Consider the following 27,634-nt stretch of genomic DNA (forward strand, 5'->3'; position numbering starts at 1 on the left):
GGCTGTGATCAAAAGTCTACAAGCAATAAATGCTGGAAAGGGTGTGGAGAAAAGGAAACCCTCTTACACAGTTGGTGGGAATGCAAACTAGTACAGCCACTATAGAGAACAATGTGGAGATTCCTTAAAAAACTAGAAATAGAACTTCCTTATGACCCAGCAATCCCTCTGCTGGGCATACACACTGAGGAAACCAGAATTGAAAGAGACACGTGTACCCCAATGTTCATCGCAGCACTGTTTATAATAGCCAGGACATGGAAGCAACCTAGATGTCCATCAGCAGATGAATGGATAAGAAAGCTGTGGTACATATACACAATGGGGTATTACTCAGCCATTAAAAAGAATACATTTGAATTAGTTCTAATGAGGTAGATGAAACTGGAGCCAATTATACAGAGTGAAGTAAGCCAGAAAGAAAAACACCAATACCGTATACTAATGCATATATATGGAATTTAGAAAGATGGTAATGATAACCCTGTATGTGAGACAGCAAGAGAGACACAAATGTATCAAACAGTCTCTTGGACTCTGTGGGAGAGGGAGAGGGTGGGATGATTTGGGAGAATGGCATTAAAACATGTATAATATCAAATAAGAAATGAATTGCCAGTCTAGGTTTGATGCAGGATACAGGACGCTTGGGGCTGGTGCACTGGGATGACCCAGAGGGATGGTATGGGGAGGGAGGTGGGAGGGGGGTTCAGGATTGGAAACACATGTGCCCCTGTGGCAGATTCATGTTGATGTATGGCAAAACCAATACAATATTGTAAAGTAAAAACATAATAATTTAAAAAATAAATTCTGAATGAACTTGAAAAAAAAAAAGAAAGGATATAATACATTGGCTTGGTTTCCTCTCTAGAGTGTAAGCTCTGGTTTTCCAGATGACCATGGGCAGTCCTGGATTTTTCTATACTTGAGATCTCTGGTCTATGAATGGAAGATTCAAATGAAATTCAGCCTCCAAGAAATCTTCATCTGTAATGTTTGTTCTTTATCAATCACAGGCAGAGAACAGACAGCTCTCTATCCATCCATTTGCTTAGTAATCTGCCTTTTGAACATCTCAACCTGGTTAAAATATTTATCAATTTCTAACAGTTTAACATTCATTCATTTGTTCATTAACTCATACACCAAACATCAACCAAAAATCTACCATCTCTTGGCACTTGAGCTACCTGCTGGGGATGCAAAAGAGAGGATACACAGCTGTTTCCTGGGGTATCTTGGGGCCAGTGGGGACCGACACAGAGAATTCACACAGAGCAGTGTGTCCTGGACAGCCAGGGTCCTAAAGCCACAGACTTCTGAGTTGACAGGACATTGAAGACTCTTGAGAGTCCCTTGGACTGCAAGGAGATCAGACCACTCCATCCTAAAGGGAATCAGTCCTGAATATTCATTGGAAGGACTGATCCTGAAGCTGAAGCTCCAATACTTTGGCCACCTGATGTGAAGATCCAGCTCACTGGAAAAGGCCCTGATGCTGGGAAAGAGTGAGGGCAGGAGGAGAAGCAAGCAACAGAGGATGAGATGGCTGGATGACGTCACTCACTCAATGGACATGAACGTGAGCAAAGTCTGGGAGATGGTGAAGGACAGGGAAACCTGGCATGTGGCAGTCCATGGGGTCACAAAGAGTTGATGTGACTGAGCGGTTGAACAACATGGTGCAATGTGAACGTTGTTCAGACAGGAAAATCAATCCCGGAGATAAGCCCTGTTATTCTCTACTGACTTCATCCTTGAACAAATATTCAGTTATCACCATATGAAGGACGGGCAGCCTGGGACCCGTTTAGGAGGAAGTGGCCCCGTTTTTCGAGAGATGGAAATGCAGAGCCCTGATTACAGCCGTGAGCAATGGCAAGATGAGGCCTAGACAGGGGAGCCTGAAAGAGGCATGGAGGGCAGTTAGTTCTTGGAAGGCTTCATGGAAGAGGTGGCCCCTGAGCTGAGATGGGATGATGGATCAGGAGAGAGCCAAAAAGGGATTTCAGCAGAAAGAGGAACATGATCAAGCTCATGGAGGTAGGGTGAGCTGGTATCCCACAGCTTGTTGCCCACATGTGTAACTCTTGAACCCTGAGGGGCTGAAGCGTGTTTTGGGAGGAGGTGACCTCAGAAGGCAATGGCACCCCACTCCAGTGTTCTTGCCTGGAAAATCCCATGATGGAGGAGCCTGGTAGGCTGCAGTCCATGGGGTCGCTAAGAGTCGGACATGACTGAGCGACTTCACTTTCATTTTTTACTTTCATGCATTGGAGAAGGGAATGACAACCCACTCCAATGTTCTTGCCTGGAGAATCCCAGGGATGGGGGAGCCTGGTGGGCTATCTATGGGGTCGCACAGAGTCAGACACATGACGTAGCAGCAGTAGCAGCAGACCTGTAGCCGGCTCACCAAGCTGGCTGGTGGCTGAGACTCCAGCCCAACCCATGGCCCCACACTCACCTGAAATTGAAATCTTCACCTGAACCTTAGAGGAGCTGGGGACAGACAGCATGTCTGCAGGGTCCTCGACACAGAAGCTCGTCCTTGCAGGGGCATTGAGACAGTCTGGTCTCCTGGGATGACCAGGACTGTTCTGAGGCTCCCTTGGCCCATCACCCACCCTCAGCACCACCAACAGTGAGGAGAACAGCCAGCCCCTCAGTGCAGGTTGTATGGGAATCCACAGGTGGAAGAGAAAGAGCTGTGAGACTGGGAGGTGCTGGGCCTGAGGCTGGGGTCCTGGGCTGAGGCTCAGGGGTTTGTAGCCCTACTCCCTGAGTCTCAGTTTCCTCATTTGCCCCCCTTGACCACTCAGGGTGGCAATGGAGCTGAAACCAGAGATGCAGATGGACCTTGCTTACACCAGGGAAGGCTGAGCTCATGGGAGCCATGCTCCAACCTCTCCTGGGTCATTCTCTCCTCTGGGACACCTCCTGGTGTGACGCTGCACCTGTCACAGGAGTGTAGCCCAGGTCATCGAACTTGCCTCCTAGGAGCTTCTCTTATGACTTTTTCAAATGTCATGATGGTCTGGTTACTTTCCTGGAGTGGTTTTTAAATAGCAAGTACAAGTCAATAGAACTTTCCACTTTTATGCAGCATGAACAGAAAAGTTAATATGTACTCAAAAGAAAGAGTGTTTACAAAACTTTTGCAACTCAAAAACCTTGTCCTTCTTGAGCCGGCTTGGTGGCAGGCATGGCACAGAGTGACCTGCAGACTGAGAGCAGAGACAGGGTGTACGGGGATTAATAGGTTGATGCCAGACTTCATTATCTCTGAATTTAATGACTGGGCATTTTATATAAATGGAACCATACAACACGAGATCTTGTGTGTCTGCTTTCTTTCACTTAGCATGATGTCTTCAAGGTTCATCCACATTGTATACATGTCAGTAGATGTGTATACGTGTCACTTCGTTCCTTCACACGGCTGAATAATGTTCCATTGTCTGAGTATACCATACTTTGTTTATTCATTCGTTAGCTGATGGACAGTTGCCTGTTTCATTTTGGGGAGTATTATGAATATGCTACTCTAGCCATTCTTGTTCAGGTATTTTGTGGACATATGTTTTCATTTTGCTGGGGTGTACACCTAGGGATGGAATTGCGGGGTCATATGGTAACTCTACCTTTAACTCTTTGAGAAAACAACAAGCTGATTTCCACAGCAGCTACACCATTTTGCGTTTCATCAACAATTTATAAGGGTTCGTATATTTGCATATTCTTGACAACACTGGTTTTTTCTATTATTGCTAGTTATTTTTACCATTATGGTAGATGCAAGGTGGTATCTCATTGTGGTTTTGATTTACATTTCCCTGAGGATGAATGATGGTTCAGTGCTTCTTGGACTTTTGCGTATCTTCCTTGGAAAAATGTCTGTTCAAGTCCTTTGTCCAGTTTCTCATTGAATTGTTAATCTTTTTATCATTGAGTTGTAAGTAACCTTTAAATATTCTAGATATAATTCCCTCATCAGATATGTGATTTGCAAAGATTTTCTCTCATTCTGTAAGTTGTCTTTTTTGCTCTCTTGACAGTGTCTTTTGATTCATAAATGGTTCTAACTAGGGTGACTTCTAGCTTATCTCTCTTTGTTGACAGTCATCATGCTTTTGGTGTTGGATCTAAGAATCCATTGCCAAATCCAAGGGCATGAATATTTTCTTCTGCATATTCTCCTATGAATTTTATAGGTTTAGCTATTGTTCTTAGGTTTTTGATCCATTTGGAGATCATTTTTGTACATAGTTTGAAGGAAAGGTCCAAAATGACCCACTCTATTTTCAAAGAATATATTATGATGTATTTTAATTGAAATTGAAATGAATATTTTTGCTACACTCAAAGTTTCTTGAGAATTGGGACTCTGACTCTTTTTATTGTGTTCTCAATAAGACTATAGCGATTAACAGATAATAGGTACTCAATAAATATTTGGTGAATAAATGAATCAATAACTTACTATAGTATGTACTGAATATGATCATTGACATAGTTAGGGTAAACCTTCTAACTTTCTATTTGTTTTCTATTTATTCCAGCTGTATTTTGTGTTTTTTCTTCTTGCTATATTTTTGGATTCTTTGAGGATTTTTTTTTGGGGGGGGGGGGAATTTTTATGTGCTTTTGTTTTACTCAACTGTTGGCTTATGAGCTATACTTCTTTGTTGTAAATTTATTTTTGAGTTGATTGAGAATTTATAATAAATCTCCTGGGGCAGACCTTAGTTCTCTAACTTTTCTGCTCTTGCTCTGCCTTGATAGCCACTCAGTTGTGTCTGACTCTTTGTAACCCCATAGACTATAGCCCCTCAGGCTCCTCTGTCCATGGGATTCTCCAGGCAAGAATACTGGAGTGGGTTGCTGTTTTGTTCTGCCTTCTTGGCCAGGGATCAATCCCAGGTCTCCCTCATTGCAGGCATGTTCTTTACCATCTGCGCCACCTGGGAAGCCCAGGGACAGGCAGACTCAGCTTGGCTAGTAGAGTCAGGGTCAACCCTCCCTCCAGGGATTGCTGTGGGCCTAGATCTTCCCAGGATCCTCTGATTCCCAGCATCTCCCAGGACACTAGGGCCAGGGTCTCCTGGTGACTGTCCACCCATGAGACAGGAAACCTCACACTGGTTGTCTCTGCAGGTCCCCTGCCATTCAAAGCCCCATTAACACTGAAACCAGCTTGATGGATATCTGTGGATTAATACGTTCCTTCTGTGACTTGTCAACCATTTTTTCTCTCTAAGCTTCTTATCATCAGCATTCAAACGTGCTCACTTTTCACTTAACTTTCAATTTTTAAAATTATATGTGTTCTATTGCTTCTACCCCCCCTCCCCCCACATCCCTAGTGGCTCAGACGGAGAAGGCAATGGAATCCCACTCCAGTACTCTTGCCGGGAAAATCCCATGGACGGAGGAGCCTGCAGTTCATGGGGCCTCTAAGAATTGGACACGACTGAGCGACTTCACTTTCACTTTTCACTTTCATGCATTGGAGAAGGAAATAGCAACCCACTCCAGTGTTCTTTCCTGGAGAATCCCAGGGATGGGGAAGCCTGGTGGGCTGCCATCTATGGGGTCGCACAGAGTCGGACACAACTGAACTGACTTAGCAGCAGCAGCAGCAGCAGCTCAGACAGTAAAGAATCTGCCTGCAGTGTGGGAGAACTGGGTTCGATTCCTGGGTTGGGAAGATGCCCTGGAAAAGGAAATGGCAACTCACCCCAGTACTCTTGCCTGGGAAATCACCTGGACAAAGGAGTCTGGTGGACTAAAGTCCATGGGGTCGCAAAGAGTCAGACACAATTGAGTGACTAACACTTTACTTACAGCTTTTTTAAGGAAAAAATCTTTCTCCTATGTAGATTTTTTTATATCTGATGTATGTGCATAGTTTTCATATCATCATTTTGAGGGAATAAAGGTCAGAGAGGAGTAAATATACACCTTATTTTATTTTATTTAAATAGCTTTATTTTGGCTGTGCTGTAAGACTTATGAATCTTGGTTCCCTGACCAAGGACTGAACCTGGGCCCCAGAAATGAGAGCTCTGAGTCCTAACCACTGGACCACCAGGGAATTCCCCACACCTTCTTTTAAACCTTCATTTTCCTGAATGTTTATAATCCAAATGATTTGATTTTAGAGGAGCAACTCCTCAGGAAGACAAGTAATCATTTAAAAACCTTTGAATCTCAAAAACAATGTCTTCCTTTATATCCCCTCTAGCTCCCCCTTGTCTGTCTTTTTTTTTTTGATGCAGAATTGCTGGAAAGAAATGTCTCCCCTTGCTGCACCGCTTGTGCATGGCTCATTCTCCCTGAAATTCTACCACCTGCTTTCTCCTCCCACATCTCAACTGTCACTGCTCCTGCAAGTCACCAAAGACCCCCACTTGGTGTGTCCAGCCTGTCCTGTGAGCGCTCTTTGCCCTTTCTCTCTCCCAGCGTGTCCCTGTGACCCCCCTCCCCGTCCTTTTCCGTCTCTTTGGGGGCCCTCTTCCTCTCTCTTGTCCCTGCAGTGTGGTCATGCCTGGTCACGGGGCCCCAGGCTCCCTGCTGTCCACGCTGTCACCAGAAGTCTCGTCCCTCTCCCGTTAGCACATTTCCGGGTCCTGCTCAGACTTCCTTACTCAACGCCAGGTCCCTAGAAGCAAATGCTGACTGTTCTTTCCGTCGCGGATGCGGGCCACGATGCCAGGCATCGCAGGTCTATAATCAGGAGCTCATCCTCTCCCTCCCATATCCTCCTCCTCCTGTGTTACCGTCTCTCCAAATGGCTCCCTCCAGTTTCCTAAGCTCCCAAGCTGGCAACCTGAGTGTCATCTTTGCTGCAGACTGTCCTGACCTCTTCATCAATAACTGATCCCTCAGTCTAATCTATGGTATCTCCTAGCTGTGTCTCGAAACGTCCCTTTCCCTCTATTTTCAGATCTCTATCCCCTGATCTATATCCCTTGACCAACTACACTCTTCACCTTAATTCCCTCGATTGTCTCCTGTGTGCCGTTCCACCTAGGCAGAGCAGTGTTGAACTGTGTGAAGAAAACACTGGGTCTGAGGAAGTGGGCGGATTGCATCCAAGCAGACTCAAGGTTAACCATTTTACTAGTGAGCATGAGTTTACAGAGCTTCACGCACAGATCACAGAGGTTCAGGGAGCACAAGGCAGCTCCACAGGCTCACTCGGCATTCCAGAACTCAGCTGGGTTTAGAGTCCAGACATCCTGACTCTCTTATTTACTGCACTTTTGCTGGAGACCACCAGCCTCAGCCAGGAATTCTACCTTCTTGGCGTTGCAGTACCTCACTCAGACCACCAGAACCTCATGGATCACACAAATCTGGTCTTACAACTTTCTGAGTGGGACGGACCATCGTTTTGACAGCATCTCAGTAATGTCTCAAATGGGGGAAGTTAGGAGAAATACAGGATTTCATTTGCTGGAGTTACTTCATAGTGCCTTTAGGGTGATAGAAAGCATGATCAGAGTTTACAAACAGCATGATAGGTCAGTGGTCTTAGCTTTGCAGCCCACGAGTCTCTGCTGTTCCTCTTAAATCAGTTTGCTGTGGCCTTAATGGGTACACAGGGGGCTTAAGAAGTGCTGTAAATCCATTCTGGACTTAGAGAGTACCTGTTGGGTATGGTATGTCTTTCTGGGAAGTCCTGGTACAGTTTTCTTTGCAAATTGTGATTTTACTTCCATTGCTTATTGGGATTGACAACTTTGCCCAGAAAGAGGATGCTCTGGCTGTCCTGGAAACTGATGACCATCAGGAAGAGACTGTTGAAATGCACAGTGATGGATTAGGTGCTCCTAGCAGAGAAATGAATCTTGATGCCCATGGTGGCAGCTGCTTCAGTGTGCTCCTCGGTCATCTAAACCACAGCCATTATGCAGCACCATGGGGCCAATAGGGCTTCATACACTTAGATGCCAGAGCAGGTGTCTGGTTTGGCTGTGAGGGCAGGCAGTGGGGTGGGTCTGTGGAATCCAGCCTGTGAAATGTGTGGCCTGTGCGTTACAGTCCATGAGGTCGGAAAGGGTCGAACATGACTTAGCCACTGAACGACTATAGCAATCAGAGCAGTAGCGGCGACAGTAATAGTTGCTAACTGCTGGTCTTTTGGGGAAGATGCTCTCTGGTCATTTAAGGGCAGTGGTAGTTCACAGGGTCAGGTAACTTGGCCAAGGCTGTGTGACTATTAAATGTCAACCCAAGATTTCAGCTGAAGCCTGCTGACTCCAAAGTCACCATGGATAACTGCAGGCAGGGGGAAACACAGCCATATATAAGTCATCCTGTGTATTCAAGCTCAAGGTACCATTGCCTATTCAAACTCAAAGTACCATCTTGTTTCCAGATTACTCTATCTTTCCCCATTAGACTCTCCTATCATCCCTCCTGATTTCCCCAGTCTGAAACATAACATCCCGTCATTTGGAAAACTCTCTGGTCCTTATTTTCAATAGAATTATTTCTCCTTTGTGCCTGCCACTCTTGCTTCCTTCATCCCTGTAACCAGGGGAAACTATGACTTCCAGAGCATCCTCTGCCCTCTTCATGTCTATGTCTGCACTGCTGAGATACTGGAAATCACACTGCTACACAGGTCAATGATCTGACCTCCAGCTCCCCATCCTGCCTGCTAGAACTTTGAGGTTTCCTGATGTCTCCCTGTCTCCTCCCTCCCAGACTTCTGCATTTGCATCTCCAAGCAGGATTCAGTAAGTAGATAACATCTCTCTGTAGCACAGGGAAAGCAGGAGTCATTTGAGGGGAGCTCCCTCACCTCTGGCCACGTGATTAGGGCCACACTCTCACCCTCTTGTCCTCTTTCTAGAATGGAAGGTGTGCCATGCCTCTGGTCTAAGGGCTCCTCTCTTGTGCTTGGCATCCTATCCATCCCCACCTCATCATCTCTGATTAACTTCTTCCATCTTCTATGGGATCACTCACCTAGAGCCGAATATCCTAGAGGGTGAAGTCAAGTGAGACTGAGGAAGCATTACTACAAACAAAGTTAGAGGGGGTGACAGAATTCCAGCTGAGCTATTTGAAATCCTAAAAGTCGATGCTGTTAAAGTGCTGTACTCAAGATGTCAGCAAATTTGAAAAACTCAGTAGAGGCCACAAAATGGAAAAAGTCAGTTTTCATTCCACCCCAAAGAAGGGCAATGCCAAAGAGTGTTCAAACTGTTGTACAGTTTCAGCATGTCACATGTTAGTAAGGTTATGCTCAAAAACCTTCAAGCTAGGCTTCAGCCGTAAGTGGACCGAGAACTTCCAGATATACTAGCTGGTTTTAGTAAGAACAGAGGAACGAGATATCAAATTGCCAATATTCGTCGGATCCTGGAGAAAGCAGGGAAATTCCAGAAAAGCATCTACTTCTGCTTCACTGACTACGCAAAAGCCTTTGGCTGTATTGTCGTTGTTCAGTCGCTCAGTCCTGTTTGCCTCTTTGCGATCCTGTGGACTGCAGCACGCTAGGCTTCCCTGTCCTTCACTGTCTCCCGGAGGTTGCTCAAACTCATGTCCATTGAGTCGATGATGCCATTTAACCATCTCACCCTCTGTGTTCTGCTTCTCCTCCCACCTTTAATCTTTCCCAGCATCAGGATCTTTTCCAATGAGTCAGTTCTTCACATCAGGTGGCCAAAGTATTGGAGCTTCAGAATATTCAATGAATGAATATTCAGGGTTGATTTCCTTTAGGATTGACAGGCTTGATCTCTTTGCTGTCCAAAGGACTCTCAAGAATTTTCTCCAGCCCCACAGTTCAAAAGCATCAATTCTTCAGTATTTCTCCTTCTTTATGTCCAGCTCTCACATACACAGATGACTTCTGGAAAAACCATAGCTTTGACTACACAGATCTTTGTCAGTAAAGTGATGTCTCTGCCTATTAATATGCCATCTAGGTTTGTCATAGCTTTTCTTCCAAGGAGTAAGCATCTTTTAATTTCATGGCTGCAATCACTTTCCAGTGAGTTTGGAGCCCAAGAAAATAAAGTTTATAACTTTCCATTTTTTCCACATCTATTTGCCATGAAGTGATGGAACTGGATGCCATGATCTTAGTTTTCTGAATGTTGAGTTTTAAGCCAGGTTTTTCACTTGTCTCTTTCACTCTTTTGAAAGTAGCTGGTCTCCCATGATGGGGTGCTGGCGGCAGAGGGGTGGGCCTGGGGGGAGGAGGGCCCAGCTCAGCTGCAGGATGGGGACGCCCAGGGGCTGTGCCAGCAGAGGTCAGGGTCGAAGCCCCTGCAGGTAGGCATGAGGGCACATCCCAGGCCCTGGGGAGGAAGGAGTGAACCTGGGCATGGACCCAGAGCCCCTGGAAGTGGGCAGCAGGCAGCAGGGCCCCTCCCTGTTCTAGGCCTGTGGTCCAGTGGATTTGATCACAGGCACAAAGCCTGCTCCTGGGCTGGTTGGGGAGGCTGAGGCAGAGGGATCCAGGGTCTGGGGTGGGCCGAGCATGTGTGGGAGGTCAGGGGCTTATCCTCGGGGACCAGGCAGCAGCAGGGCGTGGAGTCAGGCAGAAAAAGGTGGAGACACACAGGAAGGAGTGCAGTCCCAGGAAGGTGGTTTATTGCTGTGAAGGTCTCGGAGCCTCCTCGTGACCAGGACACAGACTCCCCATGCATGGGGAGGCCCCAGCAGAGTCACTGTCACCTTCCCAGGGGAGAGCAGGTGGGGACAGGCTGTGCCGAGGGACCTGGGCTCCCAGTTCCTTACCACTCAGAGTGGAGCTCTAGGCTTCACTGGGGTTGATGATTTTGCCCTAAAAGATGATGCTCTGAGAATCTTTGCTGAGTATGGAAAATAGAAATGGCCTGTTGAAATGCACCGTGATCATTGGGCATATGAATCTAGAGAACAGGTTAACTTTGCTTCTTGCGGCAGCAGCTGCTTCTGTGCCCAGCTCCCCCACGTCCCCCTGTCAGGACACCAGAGCAATACTCACCGGAGATGGGCTGGGCTGAGGTGAGCAGTCGCCTAGCGCCTCTAAGGGGGCAGACCTTCATCCACCTTCTGCAGCTGGCCTGTCACTACGCTGCTAACCTGTTCAGTTTGTCCACCCAACAGACCTCTCAGCCGGTTCACATAGACGTGACCCACGGCTGTGCAAAGCGCAGTCAAAGGCACTAAGTCCTGGGCCCAGGGTCAGAGAAGCAAAGTGCAGGGGCTCCATGATCTGGATTTCCCTCTGTCTGAGTCCAGAGACTCTGCTGTCCCCCAAACACCCCCTAGTGCAGGGGGAGGGACCATGTCAAGGCACTTTTATTTCAGCAACTGTCCACAGTCCAGCCATGTCGAAGCAGCAGATGAGCGGCACTGCTTTCTGCTCCTCTCTTGCCCCCGCTCATGTGCCCCTGAGCCCTCAGATACCTTGCCTCAGATTGGCTTCCCAGCCCCGGACCATGAGGCCCCATAGCCCCTGTGCCTCTTTTACCGGGTCCTCTGGCAGGTGGGTGCAGGGGAGATTGCAGGGCTGCCCAGTCACTGCCCCTCCCCGCCCCACACCCCGAACTCCTGGATTCACTCTAGCTTCTCTGCTTCTAGGACCACAGTACCAGGACCCCTGGTGTTCTTCTCTAGTTGCTCATAGTGCATTTTCATCGCAATAGCCCTGAGCCATTGTTAGTCACTGCTGGGCTCTGCACATGAGCCAAGAAGTATCATGTTCCTTTTAAAAATGACAGGATTCAAGGGTAGAGGACTTTAGTTATTTGCTGCCATGGACAATATAATTGGAGCATGAAAGTTGAAACAGTGTTAGTCGCTCAGTGGTGTCTGACTCTCTGGAACCCCATGGACTATAGCTCGCCAGACTCCTCTGTCCCTGGGATTTCCCAGCCAGAATAGTGGAATGGGTGGCCATTCCCTTCTCTAGGCGATCTTCCCAACCCAGGGATCCAACCTGGGTCTCTCATTGCAGATAGTTTCTTTGCCCTCTGGGCCACCAGGGGAACCTCCCTTTGGAGGGTGGGGATTCACTGCTGACCCCACAGCAGAGTCCTTCCAGTGACTGCTTTCTGGGTCACATTACATTTAGGGAAAATGGGGACCAGTCCCCAGCACTGTTGGACCACAGCTGTCCTTGGCTTGAGGATTTTAGAGTGAGGGTGATTTTATAATGAGAAATGCAGTTATTTTGCATATTCAAGATTATCCAAAATCTGCCTGACCTTCCACATTTCAAGCTTTGATGCAGAGGATGAATGGTCAGAAGTTTAAAGACCTACCTGGGAAACTGCCCAGTTCTGGGCCCCTGTCAATCCTGCCAGGTCAGCCTCGCGGGTGAAGACTTTTGTCACACCCAGCTGGGGAAGGATTTCGTCCAGATGATAGTCCCTGGAGATGGAGAATTTTGGCAGATGGAGGTCACAAATCTATGCCTAGGAAGTGAGAAAAAGCTTGAACGTTCGCTTGACTCGGGGCCTGCCTGCCTTTCTGCCACCTCACAGCAGGTCTGCTTTTCTCTCCTCCATTCGCTTCTCCCTGTGATGAGTGCCCCTTCCTCAGCTTCTAGACCCCTCAGGCTAACCCTCCTTAATTCACTAATTATCCATTCGCATCTGCAGCTGTCTCACATGCCAGGTAGTGCGCCAGGGCTGGGCTGTGGAGGTTCCTGGGCCTGACCTTGTAAGTCCCTTAAGCCCCTCTTTGCAGGAAGCAGGTGGCTGACAGCGACCTTTTTGTCTTTCTCTGTAGCAAAGCTACGCATATGAATTCTTTCTGGTTGCTCTGGGTCTTCATCGCTACCCACCGGCCTTCTCTAGTTGCGGCGAGTGGGGGCTACTCTTTTTGCGGCGTGCGGGCTTCTCCAGCAGCGGCTTCTCCCGTTGTGGAGCACAGGCTCTCTAGGCATGCAGACTTCGGTGGTTGTGGAGCACAGGCTTAGTTTCTCCATGACATGTGGGATCTTCCCAGACCAGGGATCAAACCCGTGCCCCCTGCATTGACAGGCAGATTCCTAATCACTGTACCACTAGAGAACTCCAAAGCTATATCTAGCCTTTTCACCAGGTGCCCCCATGCTTAACTAATATCTGGTCTAAGCACCCCTTTCAAAAGCTCTTGATCACACAGTGCCTTAACTAATCTGTGGGTTCTTTTCTTTGATTAAAGAAGTAGAAATGAAGAATAAGGAATTATCAGGTGACTAGACCCTTTCCCCAGATTCCCCTTCAGTATCTGGGGAGCAGATGCTGTGAACAAGACAGTGTCTAAAAAAGGTCACAAGGAGTCCACAGGTGTGTACTCATTGGGAGATGAAGAATCTGACCCTTTACCTCGATGGTTAACTGAGATTACATCCCTTTTTTCCTTTTAAAAACTTTCATGGTCAACCAGAGTCTTAGGAATTGATTCTAGAAAATGAATCCAACTTCTCCCCATGTTGCCAGACTCTTGAATAAAGCAAGCTTTCCTTCTCCAACCAACACTTGTCTCTCCAGTGCTGGATTCTTGGTGGCCAGTAGCCCAAACCTGAATTCCATAAGAGCCCTGCTCCTCAAGCCTGCAGGGCATGGAGACACATTCACTCTGATAGGGATCCATGGCTACTGGAAGACTATGCGGGTTGGGCTGCTTCACGGGCACCAGGAAGACTTCCTGCAGGAGGTGGCATCCAGCCTGGATCATAAGGAGAGGACTAAGCTGGCTGGGTGAAGAGGAGGGCAGGAGGCAGGAAGATGTACCTGTAGGAAAGAGGGAAGTAAGGGAGGCTGCTCCACAGCATGAGGGCAGCCTGAGGGTGGGCTGCAGGGAAGGGCGGGCTGGGCAAGGACTTACTGAACGTTCTCCATGGGCCAGGCGTGTGTAGATCCACGTCCCCTCAGTGCTTGTAAATCAAGGTGTCTAATGAATATTCTGTCCATTTACAGCTATTCACTGAGCCCCCAAAATTAAAATATAGTCAGCCACTGTTTCCCCATCTATTTGCCATGAAGTGATGGGACCAGATGCCATGATCTTAGTTTTCTAAATGTTGAGCTTTAAGCCAACACTTACTCACTCACTAAGTATTTATTGAGTGTCCACTGTGTGTTAAACCCGGTTGCTGTTGTTCAGTTGCTAAGTCACATCCGACTCTTTGCGATCCCGTGGGCTGTAGCATGCCAGGCTTCCCTGTCCATCACCAACTCCCAGAGTTTGCTCAGCATCAGTCCTTTCAATGTATATTCAGGCTTAACTCCTGGAATCTTATTGAGAATATAATCCTGTACAAAAGTGTCAGAGTCCCCACTCTCGAAGAGTTTTGAGTGTAGTAACGGGCACTGATGAGTAAACTGGCAGTTAAAATACATATTGTGCTTTATTCTTTGTAACAGAGTGGGTCAGGTGGACTTTTATCTCAAACCATGTATAAAACTTAGCTCAAAGATTTCCCTGGTGGTTCAATGGCTAGAGCTTCACACCCCAGTGCAGGGGCTGAGGTTCAATGCCTGGTCAGGGAACTAGCTCTCACGTGTGGCAGCTAAGACTCTGTGCAGCTAAATAAAGAAATGTATATTTTTAAAAACTTTACTCAAAATAGTTCAGACCTAAATATAACAACCAAACCCATAAATATCAGAGAAAAGCAAAATTAACATCCTTGGATTTGGCAATAGATTCTAAAACCTGACATCAAAAATCATGAGCAACAACAAAAAAGGAGATAAATTGAACTTTCAAAATCAGAATTTTTTTGCATCAAAAGACACTATCATGAGAGTAAAAAGACAAATTACAAAATAAGAGAAAATATTTACAAATCAAATACGTGATGGGAAAATTGTATCTATAATACTTAAAGAACACTTACAACTCAACAACAAGAAAATCCGATGAAAAATTAAACAGAGGACTTGAATGTCATTTCCAAAGAAGATACACAAATGGCTGGTAAGGACTGAACAAAATCTGTATGTGTGTGTGTGTGTGTGTGTGTGTGTGTGTGTGTGTGCGCACGCTCAGTTGTGTCCGACCCCAAGGATTCTAGCCCACCAGGCTCCTCTGTGTGTAGAATTTCCCAGGCAAGAATACTGGAGTGGGTTGCCATTTCCTCCTCCAGAGAATCTTTCCAACCCAGGAATCAAACCTGTGTCTCTTGCATCTCCTGCATTGGCAGGAGGGTTCTTTTTACTGGAGACACCAGGGAGGCCACCTGGTCAGAAATAAATCTGACCCTCATTCATACATAGAGAAATGCAAGTAAAAAGCACAGTGAGATACCACCTGATATCTACTAGAATGATAATGATAATGATAATAGTATATGCTGCTACTGCTGCTAAGTCGCTGGGATTCTCCAGGCAAGAACACTGGAGTGGGTTGCCATTTCCTTCTCCAATGTGTGAAAGTGAAAAGTGCAAGTGAAGTCGCTCAGTCGTGTCCGACTCTTAGCGACCCCATGAACTGCAGCCCACCAGGCTCCTCCATCCATGGGATTTTCCAGGCAAGAGTACTGGAGTGGGTGCCATTGCCTCACGTTACATGTGCTTTAATAATATATAATACCAATAATAATGATAAATAAATAACCAGTGTTGTCAAGAATATGGAGTAGTTAGAACCCTCATACACTGCTGGTGAAAATAAAACGGTGCAGCTGCTGTGGAAATCAGCTTGGTGGTTCCTCAAAGAATGAAAGGTAGAGTTACCATATGACCCAGCAACTCCACTCCCATGTACACACCCAAGAAAAACGAAAATGCATTTTCACATAATAGCCTATACCTGAATGTTTGCAGTAGCATGACCCCTCGAAACCTGAAACAGACAAATGACCAGCAACTGACAAGTGGATAAACACAGTATGATATCTTCAGACAACGGACCGAATTCAGCCAGTGGAATTCAGCCATGAAAAGGAATGAAGGACTGACTCACGCACCCCGTGGATGAACCGTGAAAGCATCAAGCTATGTGGATGAAGCCAGGGATGAAAGATCACATACCGTATGATTCCCTTTATAGAAAATGTGCGGACATTAAATCTGGAGCCAGAGAAAGCATATTAGCAACTACTTCTTAGTGTTGGGGAAAGGCAGTAGTGCAGAGTGAGAGCTTAACGGGTATGGGGTCTCACTGTTTGTTTAGTCATTTAGTTGTGTCTGACTCTTTTTGGCAACCCCCAGGGACTGTAGCCCATCGGGGCTCCTCTGTCCATGGGATTTCCCAGGCAAGAATACTAGAGTGGGTTGCCATTTCCTTCTCCAGGCGATCTTCCTGACCCAGGGATCCAACCCACATCTCCTGCCTTGTAGGTAAATTCTATACCAATGAGCCCACAGGGAATTTAGAGATGATTTTTTAAAAGTTGGAAAGTAAAACTTGGTGATGATTGCACAGCAATTGAGAATGTACCAATTGCCATTGAATTTTACACTTTAAAATGATTCACTTTTAGGTATTTAAATATCTCAATTTCAGAGAGAAAGAAGAGAGAATTTGATGTAGGGTAACTAAACTCCCTGTGTAGCCATTGTTTGGATTCTAATTGAAAGAAACCAATAAAAAAAAAAAAAAACATAATAGATGGGGAAACAGTGTCAGAATTTATTTTCTTGGGCTCCAAAATCACTGCAGATGGTGACTGCAGCCATGAAATTAAAAGATGCTTATTCCTTGAAAGAAAAGTTATGACCAACCTAGATAGCATTTTCAAAAGCAGAGACATTACTTTGCTGACTAAGGTCTGTCTAGTCAAGGCTATGGTTTTTCCAGTGGGCATGTATGGATGTGAGAGTTGGACTGTGAAGAAGGCTGAGCGCCGAAGAATTGATGCTTTTGAACTGTGGTGTTGGAGAAGACTCTTGAGAGTCCCTTGGACTGCAAGGAGATCCAACCAGTCCATTCTGAAGATCAGCCCTGGGATTTCTTTGGAAGGAATGATGCTAAAGCTGAAACTCCAGTACTTTGGCCACCTCATGCGAAGAGTTGACTCATTGGAAAAGACTCTGATGCTAGGAGGGATTGTGGGCAGGAGAAGAAGGGGACGACAGAGGATGAGATGGCTGGATGGCATCACTGACTCGATGGACGTGAGTCTGAGTGAACTCCGGGAGTTGGTGATGGACAGGGAGGCCTGGTGTGCTGCGATTCATGGGGTCGCAGAGTCAGACATGACTGAGCGACTGAACTGAACTGAACTCGGAGACAGTGAAGGACAGGGAATTCTGGCATGCTACAGTCCATGGTGTCACAAAGAGTTGGACACAACTTAGCATCTGAACAGCAAACGATGCCACACTATGCAAAACAACAACACAAAGTTCTATTAGAGCTCACAGTCAGTATTATTTGACTAAATCTTCACAGAGATGTCCTCCCACCCCTTTCCAGTCAGGCAAGTGTTGCTATCTGCATTTTAGAGTTGAAGAGTTTAAGGTTGATTTATTTCCAGTAAATTTCCTGGGTTCAAACAGCTGGTGAATAGTACTTTCAGAATTGAAGCTTACTTCGTGTAAAAGCCATAACCTCACCACGAAGCCAGTGGTTTGCAAACTGTGCTTGATGGAACCCCCAGCCGCCCCCAGGGGTCTGTCCGGGGTTGTCATGGCTCGAGGGTGGCGACTATGAGGGATGAATGGGTAGGTTTATTCCCTGAAAATTCCAGAAAAATTCCCAGAAAATACCTGAGATTGGCTCAATGAGACATCTAAGACATCAATATCAGGGGTGGAGGACAACCGGCTCTTTCGTTGAACCAATAGTGAAGGGCAGAAGGATGAAGGTCAAGGCCGAGACCAGTGGCCCCAGACACTTGAGCTCCTGACATTCTCTGGGGTTCTCAGGCTCACATCAGCCCTGTGGGAATGAGAAAGGAGTGTTTCAACTTGCAAATCAAGCTGCAAACAAATAGCTTATAGCATATTAACAACCATATGTGAGGGCCTTCCCTGGTGGTCTGGGGGCTAAGACTCAGCGCCCCCAATGCAGAGGGCCTGGGTTTGATCCCTGGTCAGGGAACTAGATCCCACATGCCAAAACTGAAGATCCCACCTGCCTCAACCAGGACCTAGCGTAGCCAAATGAAAAACAAAACAAAGAAAAACATGTGTGAGTTTGTGTTTGGAGATTCCTATCACATAAAGACACGTGCACACATACACACTTCAGAGAAAATTGATCAACAAAGACACACAACACAATGCTAACTCGGGATTTCCCTGGGGAATAGAGTTCTGGGGAATATTTTCCAAGCTCTTCTTTACATTTTCGGGGTTTCTACATGATCCTCAATGAGGATATCAGAAACAGGAATAAAACACCAATAAGAGTCAATAACTCTTTAAAAAGAACAACAATTTGGAGAAATTTTCAGTGGTCCATTTGATATTTTCTGAGTTGTCTCATGTTCCTCAATGAGTATTTTATAAACAGAAGAAAACTCTAACACAGGATACGCTTTTTTGTGTGTGCTAATTTTGTGGTTATTTTTTTAGGGGGAAAAAGCAATTTTGGTAACTAGATTGTTTGAGTAGATCTAATGAAACCTGTTACCAGGAATGGTCATCTGCCCATTTCCAGTCAGAGGACAGAGTCCTGTGTTGTCCCCGCCTATGCTTCACAAGCCTGGAGGAGGGCTTTGCAGGATAAATAGGCAGCAGCACCAGGGAAACTCCCCCATCTGGGCAGGAGGCGGCTCTGGATCCACTGCCCACATCCCGCTCTCGCAGGCAGGTAATCCGTGATGCTCCCACCCTGGGAGCCAAGGGGCCCCTTTCCCAGGGTGGTTCTGGCCTCGATCAGGGGTCAGTAGGGCCTGAGGCAGGAGGGAGGTGGGAGGACATGTGTCTGATGCTGGGAAGGTTCTGAGTCCTCTGAAGACCAGTCCTCTCTCTGGGTCTCAGTGTTCATCCTGCAAAGGGAGGGATGTGCCACCAGGGCTTCTGGGGGGCATTTCTGCTTTTGAGTCTTTGGGGTTGAGATTCGAGCCAGCTGTGCCCCATCCGGCTATGCATCCAGCATCAGGTCAGAGCTCCCCCGAGGGCCCTGAGGTGCATCTCCTTGCCTGGCACAGGGCGCTGCCCTCAGAGGGCCCTGGGGATGGAATTAGTGCCCCAGGTCCCTCTGGGCAGAGGATCTCCAGGGGGGTTTTCTAGGCTCCACTGTCCCTCTAGGGCCCTTGGCCAAGCAGAAGGGAGGGGAGTCTGCTTAGAAATAGAGCTTTAACCTGGCTAAATAAAAAAGCATCATTCCTTCAGGATAATTTCGGAAGAAAATATTTCACTCTTTTTGAAAGAAACCATTGCATTAGCCCTGAGCAAACTAAATTGTTGGGGCAGTTGATCGCCCCTGTCCTCAGGCTTGTCCGAAGGCCTTTACCCTGGGCTCTGGCTGAGACTCAGCTCAGGCTCCTCCCCTCCTCAATCTCCCCACTTCCCCCCTCATCACACCAGCAGTGTTCTCTCCTCTGAATCCTGAGATGAGGGGCAGAGATTGAAGGGAAACAGACCTCTTTGCTGAGGTCACCAGTTTGACCTCAGTCTCTCCTGGAGGTTTCCCAGGCAGTAGCTCTGTCCTCTGTCCGCAGGGATCACAGTCTGGCTTGTAGAGTCCCAGAAAGTGTCGCTAGTGGAGGGGGTGACATGTCTGGAACTCCTCTTAGGAGCCCAGCACTTTCATCCTGTATGTCACCTGAGCCGTTCCACGTGTTGGACGGAGGTGGGAACTGAGGATCAGAGAGGTGCAGTCACGCTTGTCACCACATGGCACTCACAAGTGGTCCAAACAAAATCCTCAACCAGGTCCCTGAGACTCTGAGCTCACCCTGCTTCTCCCCACCAGGAGGCCTTTCCAGGTTCTTGAGGAAACACCCTCCACATGTCCACATGGCAGGGGCTGAGCAGAACGCTCTGCCCTCCTTGTTCTTTACAGCAGCCCTCCTCAGGGCAGCCAGGCTACAGCATGGCTCCCGCTGCCTGTGGCAGCCTCTCTCCTGAACCCTCACTGTGACCAGGCACCTCGACGGGAGAGCCTCCCTGAGGTCACACCCTTGTCCTCAGAGGCGGGGAGAGGTGCTGTGTCCTCTGATCAGTGCAGGGCTCCTTCCTGGGGGGACAGAGAGGGGGCACGGTGGGAAAGGAGCCCTGCTTCCTAGGTGCTCTGACGGAGTCTCCTCCCAGAAGAAGGGAGATGGGTTCTCGCTGGACAGCACCTCATACCCATCACCAGCCTCCCCGCCCTGGAGCCAGGCACCCCAGGCTCCTCATCCTCACTCTCTCTACTGCCTGCTGTGTGACCTTGGAAAAGCCCCTTCCCTTCTCTGCCCAGTCTCTCCACTGGGGAAATTGCTAACGATCACAGCACTTGATCAAAGGGTGAGAAGGAGCCCAGAGCCTCCTCCTGTGTGTTGGGAGCCCAGGAGGGTGCCTACCCCTGGGAGGTCCCAGAGCAGCAGGGCCGAGAGAACAGAGGGGAGGGTTGGGAAGTCATCTGACACGTGGAGACTGAAAGGAGCTTTGCTTTTCAGACATGAGGGCAGAGAGAATGGGCCCCCTCTTGGCTCTGGGGCTCCTGGTGGCTGGACTCTGCTCCAGGGTCCACTGCCTCCCAGAGAATGTGACCCCAGAAGGACAGCACAAAGGGACGTCTGTGGATGACCATGCATTAGCCTCCAGCAACACCGACTTTGCCTTCAGCCTCTACAAGCAGTTGGCTTTGAAGAACCCCAATAAGAATGTCATCTTCTCCCCTCTGAGCATCTCCATAGCCTTGGCCTTCCTGTCCCTGGGGGCTTGTGGCCCCACTGTGACGGAGATCCTGGAAGGTCTCAAGTTCAACCTCACAGAGACCCCCAAGACAGAAATCCACCAGGGCTTCCAGCACCTCCTGCAGACGCTCAATCAGCCCAGCAACCAGCTGCAGCTGAGCGTGGGCAACGCCATGTTTGTGCCGGAGGAGCTGACGCTGCTGGACAAATTCAGGAAAGATGCCGAGGCTTTTTATGCCTCTGAGGTTTTGCCCATCAACTTCAAGGATTCCAAAGCTGCCATAAAGCTTATCAATGAATATGTGAAGAATAAAACTCATGGAAAAATTGAGAAGCTGTTCAATGATCATGACCAGCTCACAGATTTAATCTTGTTGAATTATATCTTCTTTAAAGGTAGGTGCCTAGTTTGGGGTTCAGAGGAACAAATACTTATTTTTTGAGGCTTCAGGGCTATTTCCTGGCTTAGTCAACTGTCATTAGGCCAAACACTATAGAGAAGGCTGCCCTCAGCTTAAGGGGCTTCGGCACTAAGGCCCTGCCCCAATCACTGGCTTTGACTGTCTTGAGATTTCCCAAACTCCAGTGGTTGTTATAGGATGTTAGTGCAGGGAAGCTGCTAACCCTTTGTCTGACGCAGAGGGAGAGCTTTGTTTTGACTTCATCTTACCCGGCTGCTAGAGGAAGGGCCTTCCCATTCCCATCACTCTTGTGAGTGTCCTTCCTGATGAGGTGGTGCTGGAGCCCTCGGGAACCCTCAGCTGTGCCCACCATGGGCTGGCTCTGACCTGCCGGGGGACTTAGTCTCTGGAGGCTCTTGGTGAGGCCAGTGGTCTTCATGGTGAGACAGACTCTGAGGAGCCTGCGAACCCCCTGGGTCTTCATCTGTGGTCTTCTATCAACTCAGGGTGGAACAGGTCAGGCCACCATCCGGGAACAGCCTCTGCAGAAGGGAGCCTCCTAGACAGGATCCTCCTCCGGCTTCAAGCTGGTCTGATGCCTGGTCCCGGTGTCAGGAGGTCAGCTTGGCAAACCTCCGCCTGGATATTCACAAGGGGCAGAGTAGAGGCAGATAGATTTTGCACAGGGAGCAAGAAGGGCCAATAGGGACCTAGAGATAGATTATCAAGTCAGGAAGTGGTCAGCTGTGTAAGAGGCACCAGCTCTTGGAGCCAAGCTAGTCCAGAGCTGAGGACTCTTGGCAGAGTCCAGAGCAGCCCTCTTGGGCCACTGTAGTTGTGTATAAAAAAGCTTAGAACTGAATTATTCTTAAAAATGAATCCAGGCCTGTCCTGCTATGTTTGTTTTTTGAGTTTTCTTTGCTTTCCTTTCCTTTTCCACCTTAGGACTTTCTCCTTACAAGTCTCTTCCCCAGGGGCACCCCAAGCAGCCTCCCTTTCCGTCTATGCCCACCTTTAACCTTGAGGACACAGGCAGGGGTGGAAATGAAGCAGGAGGTGGGGGTGGATTCACATTCCCTGAAGCCCCAGAGCCCTGAACTCCTCTAGAAGTCCTGTCCTCAGCGCGGATTCACCCTCCTGGGTGGAGACCTGAGTCCTCTCCTCTGTTAACCCCACCCTGCACTCCGGATCCCTGTGTGGCTCCTGCTCCAGCCAGGCTCACAAGGCTGCAGGGATGTGTGTCCTCCCTGAAAAGCCAATGACTAACCCGGTCACTAACATGTTCCCTTGAAGGACGAGGAGGTCCTGTATCTCCCCAGGCCCAGCCTCATCCCCATCTCTCCCTTGCCCTCCATATTTCCTGTTGACTTTGCATGTAGAACAACTAACCAGCTTTGTTTCATGCCCCTCTTCTCAATCCTGACCTGCAGGGTTCACCCCCATCCCCAAGGGCTTACCCACCTGCCCAGGTGTATATGCACACCTGGCAGGCCCACCCCAGAAGCACGTGGTACAGGGGCACAGCTGGTACATAGAGGGTCTTCCCCACTGAGGGGCCAGGGCAGAAGAGGGAGTGGACACAGCCCTTGTACTCACAGAGTCCTCATCTATTGCTTCTCCTCCAGCCCAGTGGAAGACGCCATTTAATCCTCACCGTACTTATGACTCAGAGTTCCTCGTGAGCAAGGACAAGAGGGTGCAGGTGCCCATGATGACCCTTGGCCTGGAAACCCCTTACTTCCGGGACGAGGAGCTGGGCTGCACGCTGGTGGAGCTCATGTACACCAGCAATGACAGCGCCCTCTTCATCCTCCCCGACGAGGGCAAAATGCAGGACCTGGAAGCCAAGCTGATCCCGGAGACGCTGAAGAGGTGGCGAAACTCCCTGCAGCCCAGGTAACTCCCCAGGACCCAGAGCTGCGAGTTCAGCTGCTGTCTTGGTCCTTCCCCCTCTTCCTGGACTCCTGATCCCTAGCAACAGGGCCTCAGGAATGTCTGGGGGCAGGACAATGGTGGGAGAACCTGTTCTGAGATGACTTTGCCCTTTGCTAACTTAGGGATTTGGGGGCAAAATTTTTCCTTCCATAGGATGATGACATCAGAGGAAGGGACAGCAAGGGGACTGAGGGTTCCTCTCACATCAACATGTATTGAGTCAGGAGGATCCTCAACAGAACACCCAACGCTCATGCAGTCCTTTCTTTGGCTCTGCCTTTCGACAGTGGAGAGGAAGGGATAGAATCGGGATCAGGTGAGGGCTCAAGTGAGACAGGCTCTGAGGATCAGCTTTACACTGTCTTCCCATCATAGTCACTCATTTGTTCATTTATCCACTTAGCACTGGTTGAATTAATTAATGAAGATCATGTTATGTCTAAGGGAATAATTTGGATCCTGAGTCAGCAAGTTCAATTCAGTTCAGTCACTCAGTCATGTCCAACTCTTTGCAACCCCATGAACCGCAGCACGCCAGGCCTCCCTGTCCATCACCAACTCCCAGAGTTCACTCAAACTCACATCGATTGAGTTGGTGATGGCATCCAGCCATTTCATCCTCTGTCGTCCCCTTCTACTCCTGCCCCCAATTCCTCCCAGCATCAGAATCTTTTCCAGTGAGTCAACTCTTCACATGAGGTGGCCAAAGTACTGGAGTTTCAGCTTTAGCATCATTCCTTCCAAAGAAATCCCAGGGCTGATTTCCTTCAGAATGGACTGGTTGGATCTCCTTGCAGTGCAAGGGACTCTCAGCAAATAAAACACTAAATTCCCCACCTTCATGGCACTTAATTTGTAGTTGGGGGAGACAGATAAGAAATAAATAACTAAATTTGTACTCAGAGAGATGGGAAATGGTGAGGTGAGGGAAAATAAAGGAAAAAAGAGAAGGAAAATTGGACCCAGGGGTAGTTTGTGATTATAATTAGGATAGCCCTTAGGTGTTGTTTGAGGTGAGGGACTGAGTCATGTGGATGTCGTGGGGAAAAGCATTGCTGACCAAAGGAACAGCCATTGCAAAGCCCCTGAGGCAGGAGTGAGCCTGGTGTGATTGAGGATTAGTGAGGCCAGAGCAGGAGAGCAGAGGGAGGGAGAAGGGAAGCTTGGAGAAGTCGGGGTCCTCAGGGAGGACTAAGGCCAGTTGGAGTCTTGCAGACTCCTTGACTCCCCCACCGTCTAAGGGAAATGGAAATTCATCACAAGGTTTTGAGTCAAAGAGTAAAAGATCTGAGTGATGTTTTAGAAGAACCACCCAGGGCGCCGAGTGGAAAGCAGATGGCAGAGCATATGCATGGAGGCAGGGAGGCCACCAGGAGCCCAGGGGGGTCACCCAGGGGAGGGCGCTGGGGGCTGGACCAGGAGGAGCAGGAAGCGTGAGGAGGGGTCGGGCTCTGGGTAAATGGAGGGTAGCCACACAGGCCAGGAGGTGGGATTCAGGAGACCGATCTCAGGGGGACAAGAAGGAGAGGCAGTGCTGGGCCAGGGTCTGCAGAGGTGGGTAGGGAGGGGGTGCGGGCAGCCATGGGGGGACACCCCACAGTTTAAGGGGAGTCTCAGCCTCCTCATATTTGGCATCTAAGACCAGATAGCCTGACAAGAGTCTTAAGGGAAATACAGAGAGAGAGAGAGAGAGGGAGGGAGGCCTCCGGGTGGGAGACAGCATCTCTTGTTCCAAGAACCTGCTGGCGGCTCTGCTCAGAAGCTGAAGCTGTCCTCTCCTCAACTGGGAAGGCAAGATGGAGACCCTGAATTGGATGATTCATGTCCCCAAGTTCCCTGACTGCAGCCCCCAGCCCCCCAGGTCCCCTCCAAGCCCCCGTTCAGCTCCTTCCTTCCCTGCCGCCCACACTCAGGCCGCCCTTGTGCTGTGGAGCAGCCCCTCTGGCTTCCCACATTCCTGTAAGTGCATCCACCTCCTCGTAAGCTCCTCTTCACCCAGTCAGATCCATCCCCTCCCCTGGGACTCAGGCTCCATGCCACCTCCTGCAGGAAGCCTTCCCGGTGCCTGTGGAGCAGCCTCCCGGGCACAATCTCCTAGCCACTGTGAAATCCCTGTCCGAGGAGGGTATTTTCCTTGCCTGCAACCTTGCAGGGGAGAGGTGAGGACCTTTGTGGGCAACACCGCAGCCCCAGCCCTAGGGACATTAGACTCTTGCAGTCAGGAATGCATGATTAGGAATTAAGGAGAGTTAGCCTGAGGGGTCTAGACACTGAGGAAGAAAGTTTATCTTTCCAGTGTTAAGGAGGTGGTTGGAAATGAAACCACAAAAGATCAAACTGTGAGATGAAAGAAAGGCAGACACTGTTCAGCGTGAGTTCAAGTTTATCTTTCTCATTTCCTAGACATATAGATAAACTCAGCCTGCCAAGGTTTTCCATCTCCAGCAACTATCAGCTGAAAGACATCCTTTCCCACCTGGGTATGAAGAAAATCTTCACCAACGATGCGGACTTCTCAGGAATCACAAATGACCACAAGCCGGCAGTTTCCCAGGTAAGTCTAAACTTTGGACAATTCATCCTTTTTATAGGAGCTTGAATGGGGGCAGACAGGCAGATGTTTGGCTAATTCTGAATTTGCAAATTAATTGAATTTCCTATAAATCAATCACCCTCCCCAGGATTGGGTTGCAATCATATTGGGAGTTGTCCCCAACTTCCCTGAAATATAACGTGACCAGGAGTCCATCAGTGGGAAAGAATTCCCCTGGAGTGGAATCAGTGGAGGACCCCATGCCAAGCTCTACTTTTCATGCCTAAAGAAGCAAATAGTTAAAGTCCTGTGGCCCTCAGTTTTTTTCATCTACAAAATATGGTGATAGTTCTTACCCAGCATAAAGAAACTGGCAGAGCAGGTAAGAGGTACTAACAATGGCTCAGGGCCATCGTGATGAATATTTACTAAGAGCAGGAGAGAAGGACACCATGGATCCTGGTACTGCCATCCTAGAAGCAGAGAAGTTAGAATGAATGGGGGTGGCTGGGCAGCCCTGCAGTCTCCCCTGCACCCCACCTGCCAGAGGGCCTGGTGAAGGAGACACAGGGGCCATGGGGCCTTGTGGTCCAGGGCTGGGAAGCCAGTCCTAGGCAAAGTAGCTGAGGGCTCAGGGACACGTCAGCTGGGGCCACCGTGGTGCAGAAAGCAGTGCCGCTCATCTGCAACTTCATCATGGAAGGACTGTGGACGGTTCCCTGCAAGAAAAGTGCCTCGATCTGCCCGCCCCCTACACTAGTGGGTGCTTGGGGGACAGCAGAGTCTGTGGACTCAGACAGAGAGGGATCCAGGTCCAGGAGCCCCTGCTCTTCGCCTCTCTGACCCTGGGCCCAGGATTCTCATCTTCACTTTCCACTTCCATGCATCACAACGGCAAACCAGCTGATAGTTGGATGGGAAGACAGACAGATTGAGCAGGTTGACAGCGCAGTGACAGACCAGGAGCAGGTGGATGAATGTTGGTCCCCAGAGGCGCTCAGGCCCCTGCTCACACCCTGCCTCCCCCGTCTCCAGTGGGTAATCTTCCGGCGTCCCCACAGGTGGTCCACAAGGCCGTGCTCGACGTGGGCGAGGAGGGCACGGAAGGAGCTGCTGTCACAGCTGTCACGATGATGACTTCAGCCTTGCTCGGGTTAACTGTCAGTTTCAACAGGCCCTTTCTGATTTCCATATTCTGCAAAGACACTCAGAGCATCATCTTTTTGGCCAAAGTCACCAACCCCAAGGAAGCCTAGAGCTCCCCTCCTCCCTAAGGAGCTGGGTGCCCAGGCTACTCCCAGGGACCCCTCTGCTCATCCTTGGAAGATGACAGCAACAGTTCTAGGGGCTCCAGGTGCACAGGAGCTGTATGTCCTGGTGACAAGAAGCCTCTGAGCCACAGAACAACAATAAAGCCCCTTCCTTGGTCTGGATGTTTTCCTGTGCGTCTCCGCCCTGCTGCTGGGCCCCAAGGCCAAGCCTCCCAACCTACCAACATGTTCAGCTCACCCCACCACTGGGCCCTTCTGCCTCAGCCTCACCAGCTGGCCCAGGAGCAGGCTTTGCGCCTGTGACCAAGCCCACTGGACCTCAGGACTAGAACTGTGAGGGGCCCCTGCTGTCCACTTCCAGGGGCTCTGGGTCCAGGTCCAGGTTCACTCCTTCCTCCTCAGGGCCTGGGATGTGCCCTGGTGCTCACTTGCAGGGGCTCCAACCCCGACCTCTTCTGGCACATGCCCCTGGACCCCTCCTTCCTGCAGCTGAGCTGGGCCTCCTCCCCAAGGATCACCCCTCTGTCCCCCAGCACCCCAACCTGGGAGAACAGCTACTTCAAGGTTCCTAGCTGAGCTCCTCCACCGCCTGGCCGATTCCACCTCCTCCCCTGACAGAGGATCCCATCAGCCGCCAATATGGTGCTCCCAGGAGTGAAAGAGCAATAGACGCACAATGTGTAATAAGAGCAACACACAGTCAGTCCTTCATCCCCCTGATGTGCTGGGGCTGTGAGATCCCCAGGGAGAGCAC

The 27,634-nt window shown here is 49.0% G+C and overlaps 1 protein-coding gene across 5 annotated transcripts; it reads left to right on the top strand.

Moving 5' to 3' along the window:
• The first annotated feature begins 1,766 nt into the window (after window positions 1–1,766).
• On the top strand, window positions 1,767–27,042 carry LOC138423465 (serpin A3-7-like). Of its 5 annotated transcripts, none has more exons than XM_069559380.1 (6): window positions 1,767–2,046; window positions 18,471–18,708; window positions 20,501–21,136; window positions 22,767–23,037; window positions 25,480–25,630; window positions 26,671–27,042. In XM_069559380.1, the coding sequence occupies exons 2-6, from the start codon at window positions 18,534–18,536 to the stop codon at window positions 26,863–26,865; spliced, it is 1,428 nt and encodes a 475-aa protein (XP_069415481.1). In that variant the 5' UTR covers window positions 1,767–2,046; window positions 18,471–18,533; the 3' UTR covers window positions 26,866–27,042. The 5 variants fall into 5 exon arrangements, with proteins under 5 accessions (XP_069415481.1, XP_069415480.1, XP_069415482.1 ...); XM_069559379.1 differs by having other exon boundaries at window positions 1,782–2,046; window positions 18,556–18,708; XM_069559381.1 differs by having other exon boundaries at window positions 1,815–2,046; window positions 18,471–18,704.
• Window positions 27,043–27,634: the final 592 nt, after the last annotated feature.

Source organism: Ovis canadensis, chromosome 18 (genome assembly GCF_042477335.2).
Source record: "Ovis canadensis isolate MfBH-ARS-UI-01 breed Bighorn chromosome 18, ARS-UI_OviCan_v2, whole genome shotgun sequence".
Classification (NCBI taxonomy): Eukaryota; Metazoa; Chordata; class Mammalia; order Artiodactyla; family Bovidae; genus Ovis; species Ovis canadensis.